The following is a 19,242-nucleotide window of genomic DNA, read 5'->3' on the forward strand; positions in this document are numbered from 1 at the left end:
GCATACAACAAAATGGCAGCCTAAGTAGAAAAGACGTTAAGACAGACAGATTTTTACATTGTGCTCTGTTGTTGAGTACTATTTCAAATTAAAATCGAGCAAATGCTAACATGCTAACAGTTGATATGCTAACATAAAACAAGATAGCAGCTTGAGTAGGCCTCCAGAAGGGAATATTTCACATTCTGCTCAGTAGTTCTAACAAGAATGGCTAAAAAGCTAACATGCTAACAGTTGGTATATTAACATACAGAAAGATAAGAACCTCAGTAAAAAAAATAAAAAATACATCTGCTAAAACAAATCTGTATGTATTTTACAGGGTAGCAAATTCTAACATGCAAATGGTTTATTTACGATAGTAACATAATTTTGCATCCGCGCACTCATTATGAACTCCAGATTGTACCTCTTCTGAAGGCGTTTGACATTGGAGGTTCAACTCAGTCCTTCACTTGAGCATTAGCATCAGCGATTAGCCGCCGCCGTGATTACGACAGACCCGACTGCGGTTAACGACTGTGTAATGTCAGGCTACGAGGCCATCTTTCCAGCCGCGTGACTAATGTGAGCTCAGTCACGTCTGCAAAGAGGAGGAGGCCGGCGTCTTATTAAGTGCGCTAACAAGCGCGCTAATCAAAAACGGCGGCGGCTCTTCATCACTTAGCTTCGGGGGCTAATTTCTCACGCTCGCTGAAATGTAGCATGTAATGCCCGGCGGACGGCGGCGTGCGTGTCTTCCATTACTAACGATTAGCAGAGAGGAGCCAACAAAGTATGCCCTCGTGTGCCGACTAGTTAATGTACAGTGGAAATAAAGAGTTTACACAGCCTTGCTCAAATGCCAGGTTTTTGTGATTTTGTGATATACAAAATGTGACCACAATAAATAATGTCCAGAACTTTTCCACCATTAATGTGACCTAATCTGTAAAACTCAATTAAAAAAGAAATGTTTTCTAATTTTCATATCTTACGTGCAACGCATTTATGATTACATAAGCTAATCGAAGCTAGCGCGCTAACATCTAGCATGCCATCAGTCGTTTAATCATTCTGTCAACTACTTTGTCAATTAATTGATGGATCAGATTTTGGAAAATTTTGTTTTCCATCCCTTCATTCAAACAGAACTTTGTCAAATTGACATAAATACACGAACGTAAATGAATTATGATTCAGTTCCTGGTTTTGGTGACAAGGCTGTAAAAAAGGACCTAAACACAAAATCCACAGGTTTAAAAAATAAAAAATAAAAAAAGGAACTAGATGTATTGAGTAGTCAAGTGATCATAAAAGTATCGAGAAAAAAAATCTAAAAATATAAAACGGACTAAAAACGGACAGGGATAGACGCAGATGTTTTATACACAAGAAATGGGCTGCAGTTAGAGACGATCACCACACCAAGAAAACGCAAGGACAGGAAATAACAAGAGGAAACGATTATTACAAAATAAAAGCACACATGACAACATGAAAGACAGGACTCAAAACTGAGAACTTAAGAAAAACGTCGAGACATTTGGTCCGTAACATCAGAGAATCTACACGCACACAAATACTAATCATGTTTTCCAAAGTAAAAGCAGATTTTGCAAATATCTTATTTGAAAAAAGGACAAATATAATCAGTCTGCTTCCATACAGAAATGTGACAATATTTACCGTTGAGAGCCTGAGGATTTGGTTCATTTTAAATTTAATGAGCTCTCTGAGCAATTAACTCATTCACTGCCATTGACGGCTATAAACGTCAAAAATTCATTTCAACAATTTCTATTAGTTTAACATTTTTTTCCCACTTTTGAGTATCCTAGAATTTTTTTTATTGTGCATTTAGAACAGATATAAAATTTGTGATTAATCGTGAGTTAACTAAGTCATGCGATTAATTAAAATTTTAAAAAATTTATCGCCTCTTGCCCCTAATTTTTAATAATCTTTTTTTTTTATTTTTTATGAATTTATGGCAGTGAAAGAGTTAATTTTCTTTACTGAAAGAAAAAATGTATCCGTCCATCCAATCAATTTTTTTTAACAAAAGCTCAAAACTTGTGTTTTTACAGGTCTGGTTTCATTTATTAATTTGTAGCTTGGCTTGACTTCTCACACTGATTAGCTCCCTCTCCCAAGGGTTCACACACTTTTTCAACCCCGCACTGTGACGTTTCCATGTTATGTATGAAATAAATGTTTTTGCTTTTTTTTTCTTCTTCCTCCCCCCCCCCCCCCCCGACAGTCCGTCAGTCAAGGGCCTCTTCCTGGAAAGCCGCTCTCCACTTTCAAAACAAGGACGGCCACACGCGAAGGGAGCATAAAGCTACTCGGACCCTCGGGTGCGGTGTGATCCTGTCACCTGCGGTGAGTGGACCCTCTCCTGCTCTCTGATGACATTTTCCTTCCTAAGTCACATGTACAGCTTTTCATGGATGGACAGACATATATTTCTTCATACAGTATATCCATTTTGGGGGGCGGGGGCTATCATAGGGTATCTACGGTATTGAAGATTTCCAAGTGCAAAACTTTTTTTTTTTTTATGTTTGCATTCGGGAATGTTTTTCCCCATGGCATGAATTTGGGAACGTTTTAACATATTTGTATGGTCATAATATCACATTTATACTTTTTCAATCCATTTATTAAAAAAGAGGATGTGATGTCTTTCATGTTGGCATTTGGGATTTTTTTTTTTTTCAACAACAAAAAATACAAATTAAATTTCCTCTTGTAATAAAGTTAGATATTGTTATTATCATTAACTGCCCCCCCCCCCCACACACACACACACACACACACAACCCCCGAAGTGATAACAATTGACTTTGATGTTAACCATTGCAGAATTTTTCCTTCCTGTTTGTGTTAACACACTTCCATTTCTTAAAGAGATTTGTCCATGTTGTCATTTTTTTGTGAAAGTTTTCCTTACAATATGAACAAAGTATCGCATGAATAAGCTTTACATTCAATTTTTTTATTTTTTATTTTTTTTTAAAGGAATGCGAAACAACAAACTTTTCTCTAAAAATGTCCACAATTCCCGAGTGCTAACATTTTTGTTTGATGTTAGCATTTGGAATGTTTACCTCGTTGCGTTGCGCGCTAACGCTCTTTCCGTCGTTTCGTTTAAAAGAGGATGCGAAACAATTATCTTTCCTCTAAAAAAATATATATATATATTTGTTAGACAGTGTTAACTGTGTTATTATTATTATTATTATTATTATTATTATATGGCATAACCCCGACTTTCAACTTAACAACCAACCGTTTCATTTAGCTGTGTGGGAGCAGAAAGGAATTACACATCTCCACCATCTCTTCTCAGATAATATGTTTATATCATATACATCCTTGCTCCAAAAATACAAAATAAAAAACGGAAATTTTTTACATTATCTACAAGTTAAAAATATGATAAAGAAAAAAATTCCAACACTTCGGGGTACGCTCCAACCGCCTGTTTTAGCTAAAGATATTAACAAGCTTTCTCCGACAACAACAAAAAAACTTTCAAAAATATATAAGTTACTTTCATATACTGATAAAATGTCTTTACCCATCTCGAAATGGGAGACAGACTTGTCTATAGCACCGGAACCTGACTTTTGGATTCAAGTTTGTGAAAACGCATTTAAAATGACAAAACACACAAATTTACAACTTATCCAATATAAAGTTATTCACAGAACATACATTACTCAATATATGATGAAGAAAATGGGACTCTCAGACTCCGACATTTGTCTCCAATGCTTACAAAACACTACAGACACTTATGTTCATGCTTTATGGTTATGTACTCCGGTTATATATTTCTGGACTAAAGTCTTAGAAAAACTTTCCGCTATTTTGGACTGTAGGATACCTTTATCTCCAAACTTGTGTTTGCTAGGTGACCTAACAACAACTGATTTACCACATAAACAATTTCAATCTACACTTGTAGCCCTTACTATCGCTAAAAAAACAATTCTTGTTAACTGGAAAAATAAACAAACTCTGAATATCGACCAATGGTCTAACCTCCTCATAAATCACATTTTAATGGAAAAAATATCTGCCTCAAATAAAAACCAAATATCAAAATTTATAGAAACATGGTCTACGTATATAGAATTTTTTAACCTAATTCCGGTTACTTAATTCTGTCTGTTAGCGAGAGCCACTACATCGTGATAACTTACATTGATGTTTCTGCATTTGGCAATTTATTATTATATTATATTATTAGTATGGGATTTTTTTTAATGGGCTTTAGGTGAACTGATGAATACACACACGCTCGCACGCACGCACGCACACACACACACACACACACGCACATACACATTCTCACCCACATACAAAAAAAAAGTATATATATATATATATATATATATGTGTGTATATGTATATATATATGTATATGTATTTAAAAAAAAAAAAAAACATTTATTAAAATTTTTTTTAATTGATTTGTTGTTTTTTTTTAAAAAAAAAAAGGAGAGCAATGGTGATGTCAAATCGAATGAACAATACTGAGCTCTTCTGTAAAAAAAAGGAGGGAAAAAAAAAAAAAAAAACTGTTATTATTCAAAACTCTCAAATGGTCCCATGTTTCTTTGATGTTAGCATTTGGGAATATTTTCCTCGCTTGAAGGTTTACACTCTTTCTGTCTATTACTTTAAAAGAGGATGTAAAACAACAATTTGGGGATGTTTTCTGTGCCTCAAATGTGCTGCCGCATCACCTATTTAAAGTGATAGCATTTATCATTTGGGAACGTATTCCTCACTGTAGTTTTAGCATTGCGTTAGCGCCTCCGTGTTTTGTGCATTTAATCATCCATTTAACTCATTCACTGCCATTGACGGTTATAGGCGTTAGCGAGCCATTTTAACTGGGCTGGCAATTAATGTGTTTTTAATAATAATAATAAGAGGATATGAAATAGCTAGCTTTCCTTTTAAATTTTCTTTTTTCTTTTTATGCCTGCTGAATTAAAGGTCATTGGTCAATTGGTTATATTCTTAATTAATCATTCCCTCTTCAGAGTGGCCTTGTTGTGAGAAATAGGTACACAAAATGAGGAAGCGGTGCTGAGTGTGTAATTGTACCGTGGCAAGGATGTTGCTAAATGGTGAAAGTGTTGCAATAAACCTCCTCCTCGTCCTCGAACATCAGCAGCGGGAAAGGAAACATATGGCGGCTGTAGTACAATCATTGCAACACAATTGCAAATGCATTTGCACCACTTACTGCCAAATGGAAACGGCACACAGTAAGTGTCTGTAATATATATCAAATTGCCTTGCTTGAAAAAGATGTGGAAAGAAAAAAAATATGCGACAAAATAAACCACTTACCAGTAAGTAATGTGGATTTATGACCTTTTTTTTTATTTCTTTTTTTTCGACAGATTATTGTGAGATTGAAGTTGTGTTTTTCCATGTATAAGAGTAATATTACAAAATTGGAGTCATAAGCTTTTTATTTATTTTTTTTTTTTTTTTAAGAAATACTGTATGTCACACCTTGAGATTGGATTAGGGGGGAAAACTCACTTGATTAAGGTATTTTATAAAATAAGAAATATAATGTTCCAAGATTAAACTCGCTTTTTTCCCTCATAAAGTAATTTTTTAAGGTCTTAAAATAACAGGAATCAAGTTTTCTAGAAAACATATGTAATTTAAGGAGATTTTACACAAATCCTAATATAAAATAAAAATCCTAATATAACAAGATATGTCATATTTTTGTAAAAGAAAATAATATACAATATTGTGAGGTTTATCTTTTCTTGACAGAATATGAGAATAAAGCTGTATCAAATTGTGCTTTTAAAGAAAAAAATGTAAATTACAATACTGATGCCATATTTTTTCATGAAAAAAAATCATGAAATATATATATTTTTTTAACATGAGTAACGAGAAAGTTTTTTTTTCAAGCTTGAAAGTCATATTACAGGGTTAAAGTCATATTTTATTTTATTTTTAAAGAAAAGAAAAGAAAAGTCACTGAACTATGAGAATGCTAAAATATATTTTTTTAAGTAATTATTTTCATTTTAAAAAAGTCTCAATATTACAATAAAGTTGTATTATTCTAGAAAAAATGTAGTATTATGATATTTGAGTTTTTTTTGTTGTTGTTTTTTCTTAGCCAAGACAAACGATCAGGTGCACAACCACAGCGGCCAACATGACATCATCATCAAGCGGAGATCTTCGTGCAGTTCCTTTTTAAATATACTTTGCGCATATCCATCTCATGCATCTACATGTCATAAAGTTGAATGGAATAAGTGGAGCCACTTCAGTTGGCTTGTAGTTGACTGCGTTCCATCCCATAATGGCGCACTTATACCTACGCTCGTCTAGGGAAATACCAAGAAAAAGAAAACTACACCCATGCGTAATTAGACAGAGCATCATTGTATGCCATGTGTAAATGAAACCTAATAAGTGTCCGTCGTTATCAAATTTCCAAATAGACTTTTTAGAGCATCCGGCAAACCACCTGCTGGGACTAATCAGGCATTCTCAAATGGAAAAGGCCAAAGGGATTTGGAGGTCTTTATGTGAGCTGCTGATAAGAAATGAAAATCGTTCTCACATTTCCAACAAAGAAGAAAGAAGCAAACAAATGACTTCATTCGTCTTCACAGGCTGCATTTGCGATTTGCGACTACGATTTAATGAGGCTATCAAAAAAAAAAGGATTGCTTTGGCATCTTGGTGCCAAGGAACTAAGTTGAAGTGAGTTGAGGAGGGGTTACATGTAGACGGGACAAAAGCGCTACGCTTTTCCGCCATCTTGTGCTTAGGGTTAAGTTGGCTGAAAAGCACACAAAAATTATCTCAATTAGAATCTCAATTTAACAATAAAATTATAAAAAATATATATATATTTTGGCAATAAAAAGGTAATATGTTGAGATTATTTGCCCCCAAAAAAAGTCATGGTATAATTTCCTTTAAAACACTAATGTGGGTGTGCGTGTGTGTGTGGGAGGGGGGGTACTTATTTATTTTTTAACCTGATTTGACAGCTACCGCATTTTTCTGTTTTAACAGTTCAAACGTGGATGTCTCGTCATAAAGTCGCTAGACGAAATTCACTTTGCAGATCGGAGTCATGCCATTTGATTGCCACTTGAGTGGGGCGTGGTTTCAGCGCATTCAGCGGACACGCCCACAAAAAAACAGCAAAGTTGAAGAATCATTTTATATACTTTGTAACTCTTTTTTTTTCAAGCATTCAAACTTCATAGGATCACTAGCAACAGTCAACTGTGGTATTTCAAATTTAAAGGACATTTATTTTCACTTCCCAGGGACTTTAAATGTGGCGAAAAATCAAAACAGTGTACTTGGGTCACTTGAACCGTGCAGTGTGGGAACTTAAAGTGTGACTTTCTGGTAATGTTGTCGTCAATTCGATTTCTCACCATTGTTTTTGAAAGACAAAACCAAGGGAAGTTTCTTCACTCTGTCTTCCAAGTGTGTGTGCATGTGTGTTTGTGTGTATGAGGAAATTCATTGTACATGACAACATGTACGTATTTGTGTTTGGCATTTTGGTTCTTACGGGGAACACGTTCGGTAAGGGACAGGAAGTGTAACTGCCAGTCGCATGTCTGTCTACTCTCTGGCCACGTTTTTGACATTAATTTTCTGGCATAATAATTCAGACTGTTCAGAATGTTACCCTTTGAACTTGTTTTGTTGTGGAGGAGATCTTTTCCTCCGCGTGTTCGTTTTCTTTCAGTTCCTTCTAAGCTTTTATTTCTACAGAATATTCCGGGCACAAGTGAGTTCCAGACAATGGCTGTAGCCTCTCACAAGTGCGAAGATTACAGAGGATTTACAATATTCTTATACTATCTTGAAGGGCGCTACCATCACAGTTTCCAGTAAACAGTTCACCGGATGTACAGAGATACATTCAAGGACACTATTCACAAAACAAAAGCCCATTTGAGGAATAGAGGAGGTTTTTCAGTCATGACTGCACCTGGCAGAAATTGCGATAACACTCACAAAGATACATCCGCAGAACAAAGCTCTACTGAAGAAATAAGGAAATTAAAACAGTTATGACTAAATCTGAGCAGAAAACCCTCTTCAGTTTTTGCCATGGTGGATCTTGTATTCTTCTGCTAAAAGAAAAGATTTAAGTATACAGTGTTTACATACTTTTGCTAATCTACTTGACAGAGTAGTTTTAATATAGCATATCGTTGCTGCTATGTGAAAAACTTTTTTCTTCTTCAATTTTTTATTTTTGCGTTTTTGTGATGTCTGCATTCAGTTTCATCCCAAAAATGTCAACAAAAAAAAATAAAAATAAATTTAAAAAAATGGATATGTGTTTATCACATAGCAGCAACAATATATTTTACTTGAGTATTTTTGTTTAGAAGAAACATTTCATTTACTTTGCTACTAATTAATTACATTGTGTGTATTTCCTTTTTAGCTTCAATCCAGTGCAAACCAGAAAAATCCAGACTTCAGTGGCGGTTTCATGAGTGTGGAATGGTGAGTAGTTCAAAGCTTTTGTTTTTCAATCGAATAAGCAGCAGCAACATGACATTACAGGTGCAATTTAGAAGAATCACTCTCATCTGCTTTTTTATTTTTTTTATCCTTCATCCATATCCTTCATAACTTAACTCCAAAAAAACAACACGTCTCGGCAATGCGACATCTAGTGATTGTTTTTCGGCTTCTTGACAGGTTTTGCCGTCATGGCGGCCGTGTGGATGTCGGTACTTGTCGTGCTGGCGGCAGTAAGCGGGGCGGAAATCAGTAAGTGTTGCCATCGGGGGGGACGTGACAATGGAAAATTGTGAAACCGAGACGATGATTCCCCTCGTCGTGGCGTTGGTGTTACAAAGCTGTCAAAAACTTTGGGAGGTGTCACGGGATTTTATTAATTAGCTGCAAAAATATATATTTTATCATACACGATGCTGTAGAAAAGTATAAAGGAGTGTTTGGGCCACACAGGATAGGAAAGACAAAAATATACAATGAGAATAATAATAACTTTGTCCAGAGAAGTTTTAATTTTAAAAAAAAACAAGTTCTTTTACAAGATTAAAGTCAGCATTATGAGAATAAAGTGTGTGTAATAATGCAAAATTGGCATATTTTTTACGAGACAGGTAATAATATAAGCAAAGTGATGTTCTGTTTCCTCCCCCCAAAAATCACAGCTTTGTGATATTGTATTTGTTGTAAATAAATAAATTAGAAACACATTTGTGTTTTTGCTAGAAAAATGTGTAAAGATCTGTAATACCGCATTACAACATTTGTCACTTTTTTTTGTTGAAAAAAGCTATTATTTTTTATTTATTTATTTTTAGGGGAAAAAATGCCTAGTATGAGTTTTAAATTGTATTTCTTGTACTCGCAAGTCTTATTTTCTAAATAATATTTTTCTGCAAAAGTCACAACATTACAACCAAAAGGACAAAAAAATGTGACATAGATCTGACTGTCATCCACATAGCAATGGAAGGAAATGCCATGCTTTCTTAAGATGGAACCCAGGGGCAGCAAATACAAAGGAAACAACTGGGGGTCCAAAATTGAACCCTGTGGAACACCACAGACAGTGAGGTAGAGTGGAACTGAGAGAAACCAAATAAATTGCAAACAATCTTAACCACTAATGCCCACAAGACGCATACCCAGTCTCTAGTGTCATTAACTCATTCACTGCCATTGACGGCTATAAACGTCAAAATTTCATTTGAACTATTTCTACCAGTTTAACATTTTTTTCCACTTTTGTAAACAAGAGTATGAAAGCCTAGGAAAAAAAATATTGTACATTTAGAACAGATAAAATTTGTGATTAATCGTGAGTTAACTAGTGAAGTCATGCAATTACTTACGATTAAAAAATGTAATCGCCTGACGCTCCTAATTTTTAATAATCTTTTCCTTAAAAAAATAAAACAAATTAAAAAAATATTTTTTTTCTTTAAAAAAAAAAGTTTTTTCGTATGACTTCTCTAGTTAACACACCATCAAATGTTATATCTGTTCTAAATGTACAATATTTTTTTTCTAGGTTTCCATACTCTTGTTACCAAAAGTAGAACAATTTTTAAACTAATAGAAATTGTTCAAATAAATTTTTGACGTCTATAGCCGTCAATGGCAGTGAATGAGTTAAAAACTTGTAAAAGGGCTGACATGCTGTATCTTAAAATCTGACTGGAAAACCTCCATGACTAGTCACTTGAAAATAGTGATTGAGGCTCGTTGTAACAGCATTATCGCAGCCCAAATGACAATACTTCTTTTATATCCATCATTAGAAGATGACAGGACGCCGTGCAGTTTTGTCCACGCGTCCAGCTCGATGGTGACCATGGGCTCGCCCGTCACGGCCACCTGCGTCATCAACGACTGCCCCGCGCTCGCCGGACACGAAGTCGAATGGCGACTTGGCGATCGGGTCCTTCCCGGCGTCGTCGGCACGACCAATGGGAGCAGCAGAGCCTACCGAGTGCTGATCCCCGCTTTCAACCACAGCCGGGCCATCCTCACCTGCCGCCTCCGGGACGCGCCGAGTCAAGTCATTGGAGGGGTGGTCATCCGAGCTGGATGTAAGAAAATGTTGTATAATAAATATAGTTGTAAGTCAATCAGCCTCTTGGAAATGTTTGTGTTTTGTTAGAAGACTATCTTTGTCTTCTGCGTGTTCGTGTTGTTCGGGTTGAGAGAATGTTGATTTTCTGAATACAGACTGGAGATCGGTGAACAGGACCTTCGAAGGATTTATTTTACAGAAAATTCCGGACACAAGCGGGTTTACAAAAGCACAGCTGCTCCTCGCTCAGTGTGTTATTTCAGCAGACTCACAGCATTCTTATACTATCTTGAAAAAGTATTACAACGCCTCCTTTGCCCCCAAGGCCCACAGACCCCAGCCAAGACAGACTTTTACAGCATTCAATACACATTGACAGATGGCCCTTTGATGTGGAAATAGAGGAAGCTCCCCCAAACATCATTTAAACACTCACCCAGCTCTACTGAGGAAATGAAAACAGTTATAACTAAATCAAAACAGAAGACTGTCAACAGTTTCCACGAACGCGATATGCACAGTATGTAATATTTGTTGCATGTGTTTCCCTTTGTGTTAGATCCCCCTCCAGTGCCACAGAACCTGAGCTGTCAGGCCAACCTCTCCACCCACGAAAGCCTGACCTGTAAGTGGGAAGCGATCCTGCCGGACTCCCACCCACCCACAAATTATACCCTCCACACGCACATACGGTAAATATTTCAATGTCGATCTCTAAAGCTGAGTAAATGTCACTTTTTGTACGGTTCTGAAAGTGTCACATTTTTTCAGGGATTTAAAGTCGAACCACACATACGAGGTTCCGCCGGGGGTCCGCAGCTATACCATCCCTCGCTTCGGCTTTGTCTTCTTCTCAGAAATGGAAATATACGTGAAGGCTGTGAACCCGCTCGGAGAGACGAGCTCAGTGCGTCTTGCTTTGGAACCTGTCAGCTCAGGTAGTGGATGTGGGGAAGGTGGTTGGGTCCAAAGTGGAGAATCGAATAATAGAATCTGCTTCACTGGAATATGCATTTTAATCATATCATTAGCTTCGTAGCCCACAGCTGACTCACATGTAACATTATTTTGAATGTGATTAGTTCTGAAAACAGCCACATCCCAAGTTATGAGGGTGTGCACACTTATGCAATCACATCTCAGTTGTTGTTTTTTTTACTTCCCGTCTCTTTTATTTTAATTAGGTTGCGCAGGATATAGGTTACATTAAAGGTGGGAAAAGTTTTGGCATAAACCATGCATTTGAACAGGGGTGTGTAGACTTTTGTCTGGCAAAAAAAAAAAGACAAAACAAACCAGCTTTTGTGCTTGGTGGATGTAATTAACTTGCTGGATTTATTGTTTTTATTCCAGCTAAGTTTGACCCGCCGAAGATCGTGAAGCTACTAGCGTGGGGTCTCGGCTGCCTCAGGCTAAACTGGGATTTTTCCCAGAACCAGAACTGGATGAAAGAATTTGTCATTCTTGAAGTCCGACTCAAGACAGAGGCAAGCGGCTTGTGGAACGGGCAACAAGTAAGTACGCCATGTGACTCGTCTATTGCAATGAACTCTATCGGAACATCTTTATTTAGGATTGAATTTTCCAAGTATGGATTTCAAGTTATATTAAACCTTTTTTTCTTTTTTTTTCTTTTTAAAGGAAAATAGCACTATATTGTAAAACTACGGAGCTCCTAAAGGGATTTGGGCGGTGGGGAATTATGAAATACGTTTCTCGTGAGGACAAGAAAACCTTCTCATTAGGACGCAAAAGTTTCTCATTAGGATGATAAAGTAGTCCATTGCATGCTACCTGGTATCGGTACTCACCCATCCCTAATTGACAGTACATTATTTCCTGTTAGGGATTTTGCTTCAGTTTCCATCTGATTTGTTTTAAGTCGGACATTAGGCACGGAATAATCACTGGTTCCAGTGTCATTTCGCATTTTGGCTATTCACCTGTTTCAAGAAAAACAGCTGAAAGCGCATTGAGAACTGTGGCTGTCACTTTCCCCTCCCACTTCACTTGAGCGACGGTGAAGCTCGCCTGTTAAGTCAAAAGTTCAATCAACCAATGGGCGACTCCTAATTTGAGAAAGTCATGGGTCGGGCCAGGTATGGCTGTAGTTTCAATCCCAGATGGCGTTTCAGATCCTGGACCAGGCCAAGCCCACGAGGCCTGTGCACCGGTGTAGTCTGCTGCACGGGACGCAGTACGTCGCCCAGGTCAGAGTCCGATATCAGCAAAGCCCCTGGAGTGAATGGAGCGGCAGCCAATCAGCAGTCACCAAAGAGACCGGTAGGCCTTGAACTCACCAATTAGAGTGATTGTGAGATAGTTTGTTTGTTGGTTTTTTGACAATAATATGTTCTGTGTAGCCCCACAAGTCTAAATATGTTATTTTATTTTATTTTTTTTACTCATTCACTCCCAGCCATTTTCACTGAAGCAACCCCCTTTGCTCTCGACTGTTTTACTGGATTTTGACTGATTTTGCAAGGCCTACAGAATATTGTGTTTTATTGCTATAAAAACTTGGAATCAACCAAAAGAAAGATTAGAGTCTCTTTTTTCATCAGGAAAAAAAAAGTATATTTGTATCTGTTTCCTTTGTGTATCAATTAGCATTAAAATTTAGCTAAATTTCATTGTTATTTACAAACACAGTGGAAAAGAGCTTGTTGCATCTCTTATACGCTGCTGCCACCTGCTGGCCATTTTTTGTAATAACTACCATTGCTGTAAGTGACCCCTTCAGGTCACAGGGTGCATCACAGCCTTCTGTATGCTCTAGCATAAATAAATAAAAAGTTTAAAGTTAAAGCGTTAACTGATTAATTAATCACAAAAATGATCGCATTAAACATGAATTAACGCAGATTAATCAGACTATTAATTTTGACCATAGATTAGCGTGACAGCGGATGTCTACGTTTAAGGTTGTGTTTGAGCAATAAACATAAATACATGCATTAAAGGAAAGCATTTAGAATATTTGTTAAAAAAAAAAAAAAACATTTATTAAATTTTTTTAATTTATTTGCTTGTTTGTTTTTAAAAAAAAAAGGAAAAAATAAAAATAAAATAAAAGAATATTTGTTCATGTCAAAATATTGGGGTTATTTTTTTTTCCATTTTAAATTATGCAAAGTAATTAACTGATTAGAAAAAGAGGAGGATGAGCAGTGGATCAAAAAAATGTTGAAGACGTCCTCATAACATTAAATGTCAAAAGAATTAACACATAACCTGGTGCTCTTCAAATTTGGCGGGAAAGAATGTTGATAAAAAAGCCTTTTTTGTTAAGCGATTAATCAAAATTCTAAGACGTGATTAATCTGATTAAAAAATTTAATCATTTGACAGCTCAAAAAACGTATAAATGCGTTTTTTGGTACCATGGCAATATTTCAAATAGAATCTTTTTATATATTTTTGGGAGCAAATGAGTTAATATTGTGTTAGTGGAATATGAATTAAGATGCAAAATCCAGCTGCTTTTATCAATATCAGAAAGGCGGCCATTTTGCCACTTGCTGTCGACTGAAGGTGACATCACAGTTGCTCAGGTGTCAGGTAACAACCAATCACAGCTCAGCTTCAGAAAACAGGTGAGCCGTGATTGGTTGTTGCCTGAGGCCCGAGCAACTGTGATGTCATCTTCAATCGACGGCAAGTGGCAAAATGGCCGCCCTTGAGATGGATAAAAACTTCTGGATTTTGCTTCATAACTCAAATTCCACAAATGTAATATTAATCAGAATGTTATGTTTACACTAGTGAGGTCACATATAACGTATTATTGTCAAGAAATGTTTATGGTTGACTTCCACTTTAAGTGGCAGAGGTGGGACAGTGGTCTCGTTCTGACATGTCTTTTTCAGATTTTCCTCACAATAATAGTACTTTGGAAGTATTATATTTCCTGTTTATGACTTTTTCCAGCTCCCACTGGAACCCTCGACACATGGATGAGAGTTACCGGGAATCTCATGCGCAAGCAACTCAAAATGCTCTTGTTTTGGAAGGTACACACTTATCGCCTGCACACAATCTGCTACGTGTTTGGAGTACAGTAGCTTTGTTTACAGTTTTTTTTTTTTTTTCTTCCAGCCGTCAGAACGATTCCGAGCCAACAGCCGGAACGTGTCTTATGCGGTGTCTGCGCTAAAAACGTTGAGTAAGAGGACGAAGCTGTGCGTGACGGCCGGGAATCACTGCACCTTCCTTGTTCCCATGAAAGCCAAAAAAGTGTACGTGGTCGCCCTGAATGCAGCTGGGAAGTCCAACCCGACGCCGGTCCGGATCTCTCATCCCAAAGGTACAATTGCAAACACCTGATTCCAGAAAATGACTCCTTTACCACAATGTCCATTCTTGTACCTGCAGCCGGCGAGGCGATATCGGATGTGAGCGCCACTTCTGCCGGTAACGGGTCCCTGATGGTCCGGTGGGGAAACATGACTTCGCCTACGCTCATTGATTACATAGTGGAATGGAGACCTCTGTTAAAAAACGACCTGTCGCTTGTTCGCTTTGAGACTGCAAGACGGAATCTTTCGAATCTTGTCATTACAGGTACCTTTCCACATTAAATGAGGTTCAATTTGGTGCCCGAGATGTCCGGTATAAATCTGCTTTTTCTTTTTTTTTTCTGCAGAGCTCAGTATTGTTCATTCGGTAATTTTACCGATTTGACATCATCATTACTCTGTTTATTTATTTATTTTTTTATTTATTTTTTATTTTTTTGGTATGTGGGTGTAATCTGCTTTTTCTTTAAGCGTCCCCGCCGTTGTTCTGTTCCTCATTATCGGTTCTCACTCTGCCCATGACCTTCCTTTTACGCCCTGTTAGGAGCTTACGGATACACTCGCTCTCATCCACAGGCAGCTTTGAGCCGTACAAGCCCTACAGGATCTCCGTCTATCCCAGATTTAAAGACGGCGTCGGCCCGCCTCGGACTGTTAATGCCTACTCGCTGCAAAAGGGTGAGTAACTAAAGCTGGCTGAGGCAGGCCGCCCGGCTCAGGTGGAACAAAAGGGGAGGACAGGACAGGCAGACATTGAGCAATATGTGTGAAGGAGCTGCTGTGTTATGTAGCAGTGCCCTCGTGTGGCTGGAAAAGAAACTGTTGGCCGAGACGCTTCAGTTTTTAGTGCATCTCAAAGTTAAATGAATATGCAGTCGAGGAAAGGGATAACTAAAACGTGCAATAATTGTACTTTTTCCATTTTTTCATGGAAAATCTAATACATGTAATATTATTTTACCGTTACTTATTTTAGTTTATTTTTGTATCACAACACATGGAATTAATTGGTCACGAATTAATTACATACTGAATTAATAAACATGTTCAATTTAGCTGTTTCAGATTCTATTTCACAATTTAATTAATTAATATATTGATTAAATATGAACCAGACGTTTTTCACATTTTGAAATGTGATTTCATGCTTCAATTAGTTATTATTCAAATTATAAATTTAATTGGTTTCATGTTTATTTTGACCATACAAATGGCCAATTCATTTAATTGCTCAATTAATTATTCCTCATTATCTTTGGCAATTTTTTTTCCCGGTTAATCGATACGTGAACGTGGTATTTTACATTTTCATAAATTATCACATTTAGAAAAAAAATATTTCCAATTGAAATTATTCATTGTCCAAATTCTATATTTAATTGCTTTGTTCATTTCAGCACAAATAAAATAAAGGTAATTGGTCAGTCAATAAATAATGAATAGGTTTGACGTAATTATTTTAGATCTTATTTCACAATTTATGTCACCTGTTAAAAAAAAAATCATAATTAACATTTGATAACTCATGAATAGTTTAACACTTACTTTTCCCACATTTTAATACATTATTTTACATTATGGTATGATATTTTACATTTTAATGAAACAAATTTTTAAGAAAAAAAAACTGAAATATATATTAATATATTAGCGCTATCTATTTAATTGGCTTTGTTTAATTTTTGGTCACACACATTATACTTTCAAAGCCAATAAGATTTTCCTTATAATGGTCATGTATATTGCTGATTTAGCGAGAATAAATCATTTTCCTGCCGTTACAAAAAGAACTATATTTGAACGACTATAACTATCTTTTTTTAAGCTCCAGATGAGGTTCCAGACATTAGAATAAAAAAAAATTGGCAGTACCATGTGGAACTCACCTGGGATGAAATACCTTTGGCCAAGCGGAACGGGATCATTCAAAGCTACAAATTGTTTTACTGGGACGAGACAAAAAGAGTACACGGTAGGCAAATTTTTATTTAAAACCGATATTTTGTGTCGCTTATTCAAATGTCATGTACGGATGCATTACTGTCATTTCAGTGGCAACGGGAGATCTGGAAGAGCGTAAAGTGGTCCTGACGGGCCTCAACTCCTTGTCTGTTTACGATGCTGTGTTGATGGTTAGCACGTGCGGCGGAAGTCGGAACGGATCCATGGTTCATTTTGACATCAAAGAAAGGGGTTTGTTCGTTTCTACTGGTTTAGATACGTTTTAATCAACGTTGATAAGCAGCAAGGTACTTTCGGGTTATTCGACTGAAAACAGGCAAAAACTTGTGTTTGGGTTTGTGCTGCCAGATATACCTCAAAATGTTTTTTTTTCCTTTTCTTTTTAGTTTAATTTGGAAAAATTCACAATGAATCCAGATGGCAACTGAAGGAAATTGGGTGGAAGTTGATAATATTTGTATTTTGTACAAAGATCGCAAGACTGGCACTTCCCAGACTATATTAGCAATTACTAGCACTTGGTAAATTGCTCTTCAAAAAGAGACTTCAAGCTGTTTAAAACCATTCCTGGTTGAAAGTTTACTGTGAAACTATACATAAAAGTGCGAAATTTACACTTTAGGTATTAAAAACAAACTCATATTGTAGCCTTTAGTCTGCTAGCTTAATGCTAACACTAACACAGAATGGGAATGCTAGCTAACGGAACAGTCATCTATTTTTTTTAACCAACTCACACGTTGAAATTTTAATTTGAACGTCACAACTTCTTTTCAACTGACGCTTAACTCTTTCAAACTACAGCGATAGAGAAGAAGGCTAAAAGATTGTATTCAAGCTATTTTACTCTGTTTTCTCAACTGGGTTTGTTTACATCACATGAGTTGTAATTGTAGCTTTTGCCATCCTGTGGTCGTATGTGTGAGTGTAAAACAAGCAATTTTCATGTACTGTTTTTTTTTTTTTTTTTTCATCTCAGATCCTGTCACTTCCATGATAATTGTGGTGGCCACTTGTACTTGTTTGTGTTTTTTGATCATTTTTATGTTCAAGACTTGTTCCTCCAAACATAATCGGTAAGTACGATAGAAGCTATTCTATGCTATGCTATGCTATGCTATGCTGCTCTATCCATGTAATTCATTCTGTATGGTCATATTTTCCCCAGGCTGAAAGTGCGTTTTTGGCCCGATGTTCCAGATCCTGCAAACAGCAGCATCAAAAGCTGGACCTCCGAATCCACGCAGGTGACACGTCGGCATTGTCTGTTAGCCGTGTAGCTAACATCTATAACAAATAAATGCTCACTCCTCTCCGCAGTCCACTATCAACGTCCAACCTTGCTACGTTGACTTAACGTCCACTTTTTTTTTTTTGCAGGACTTCCGAGCTTCGTGGGACTTTGAGGAGCCAAATCCGATATATTTGTCCCACCTGAGCTTCTTTGAGATTCCCCAGAAACCCAACAAGAAAGAAGATGTCAAAGCTTGGTTGAACAATGCGGAGGACACCAGCGACCTGGGAGAGTCCATCTGCGGTTCCCCTTTCATCCCCGGCTTCTCCTCGTCCAACAGCGACTCGGTGCCGTACTCCACCGTCATCTTCCCCGCCCCGCACCCTCACGAGTACCTGCGCTCCGAGTCCACGCAGCCCCTCCTGGAGTCGGAGGAGTTTCAGAGTCCCAAGTGTTACCAGAACGTGGACGCATCCGAAAACGCGCAGTGCTTTTTTGGACCGTGCGGGCCCGAAGAGGAGGCCAACGCGGCCACCATCCAGTGGGAGGACTTTCCTTTTCTCAGGGCGTTAGCCATGAATGACACTCAGTGATTTCAAATGTTTGTACAGTGATGTGAAATGCAGCCGTGCCTTGGCTTACAAGTTTAATTCATAATGTGATCACAGTCAGAAATCAAAACACGACAAACTCCCCCCAAAACACATTTCTGTGATTTTTTTCTGTGATTTTTTTTTTTAACAATAACACTTTTGCTCTTCTCTGGAGAGAAAAAGGCTTAACAGCAATGTAATACTAAATTTTGCTGCGATCGTTTTGACATTTTCGGGCATTGAAGTGGGCATAAGTAGAGATGCTCCCTCCCACTAGTTAATAGGCCACCAGGGGGCAGTATAATGCAGACAGACAGACAGAGTACAGAAATGTAATAACCACACAAGACGACTTTCACAACTCAACTGTAATGTTGTTGTTTTTCCCAGTATGTATGTTTTATCTGCATGTGTTCAAATATAACCTTTTAAAGGTACAGCAACATTGATGCTACTTTAATCTAGCCTATCAATGGAAAGGGGGAAAAACTTTATGATTACATTGATGTACATGTTTTATCTTACTTTTTAAGGTAATAAAGTCTC

General features: G+C 37.1%; 1 protein-coding gene across 3 annotated transcripts in view; it reads left to right on the forward strand.

The window, feature by feature from the left end:
- The window catches only part of csf3r (colony stimulating factor 3 receptor), a 100,525-nt gene extending 81,286 nt beyond the window's left edge, over positions 1-19,239 (forward strand). For all 3 annotated transcript variants that reach the window (XM_077574857.1, XM_077574858.1, XM_077574859.1), the window contains 17 exons: positions 2,243-2,364; positions 8,477-8,538; positions 8,737-8,808; positions 10,335-10,625; positions 11,169-11,301; positions 11,381-11,547; positions 11,963-12,123; positions 12,745-12,892; positions 14,540-14,622; positions 14,708-14,915; positions 14,984-15,172; positions 15,484-15,585; positions 16,733-16,879; positions 16,960-17,100; positions 17,849-17,945; positions 18,038-18,116; positions 18,250-19,239. In XM_077574857.1, the coding sequence (XP_077430983.1) occupies positions 8,748-8,808; positions 10,335-10,625; positions 11,169-11,301; positions 11,381-11,547; positions 11,963-12,123; positions 12,745-12,892; positions 14,540-14,622; positions 14,708-14,915; positions 14,984-15,172; positions 15,484-15,585; positions 16,733-16,879; positions 16,960-17,100; positions 17,849-17,945; positions 18,038-18,116; positions 18,250-18,696 (2,454 nt within the window). In that variant the 5' untranslated portion in view covers positions 2,243-2,364; positions 8,477-8,538; positions 8,737-8,747 and the 3' untranslated portion in view covers positions 18,697-19,239. The remainder of the gene's footprint in view (positions 1-2,242; positions 2,365-8,476; positions 8,539-8,736; positions 8,809-10,334; positions 10,626-11,168; positions 11,302-11,380; positions 11,548-11,962; positions 12,124-12,744; positions 12,893-14,539; positions 14,623-14,707; positions 14,916-14,983; positions 15,173-15,483; positions 15,586-16,732; positions 16,880-16,959; positions 17,101-17,848; positions 17,946-18,037; positions 18,117-18,249) is intronic.
- The last annotated feature ends 3 nt before the right edge of the window (positions 19,240-19,242 follow it).

The sequence above is a fragment of the Vanacampus margaritifer genome, chromosome 9, assembly GCF_051991255.1.
Source record: "Vanacampus margaritifer isolate UIUO_Vmar chromosome 9, RoL_Vmar_1.0, whole genome shotgun sequence".
NCBI classification, from domain to species: Eukaryota; Metazoa; Chordata; class Actinopteri; order Syngnathiformes; family Syngnathidae; genus Vanacampus; species Vanacampus margaritifer.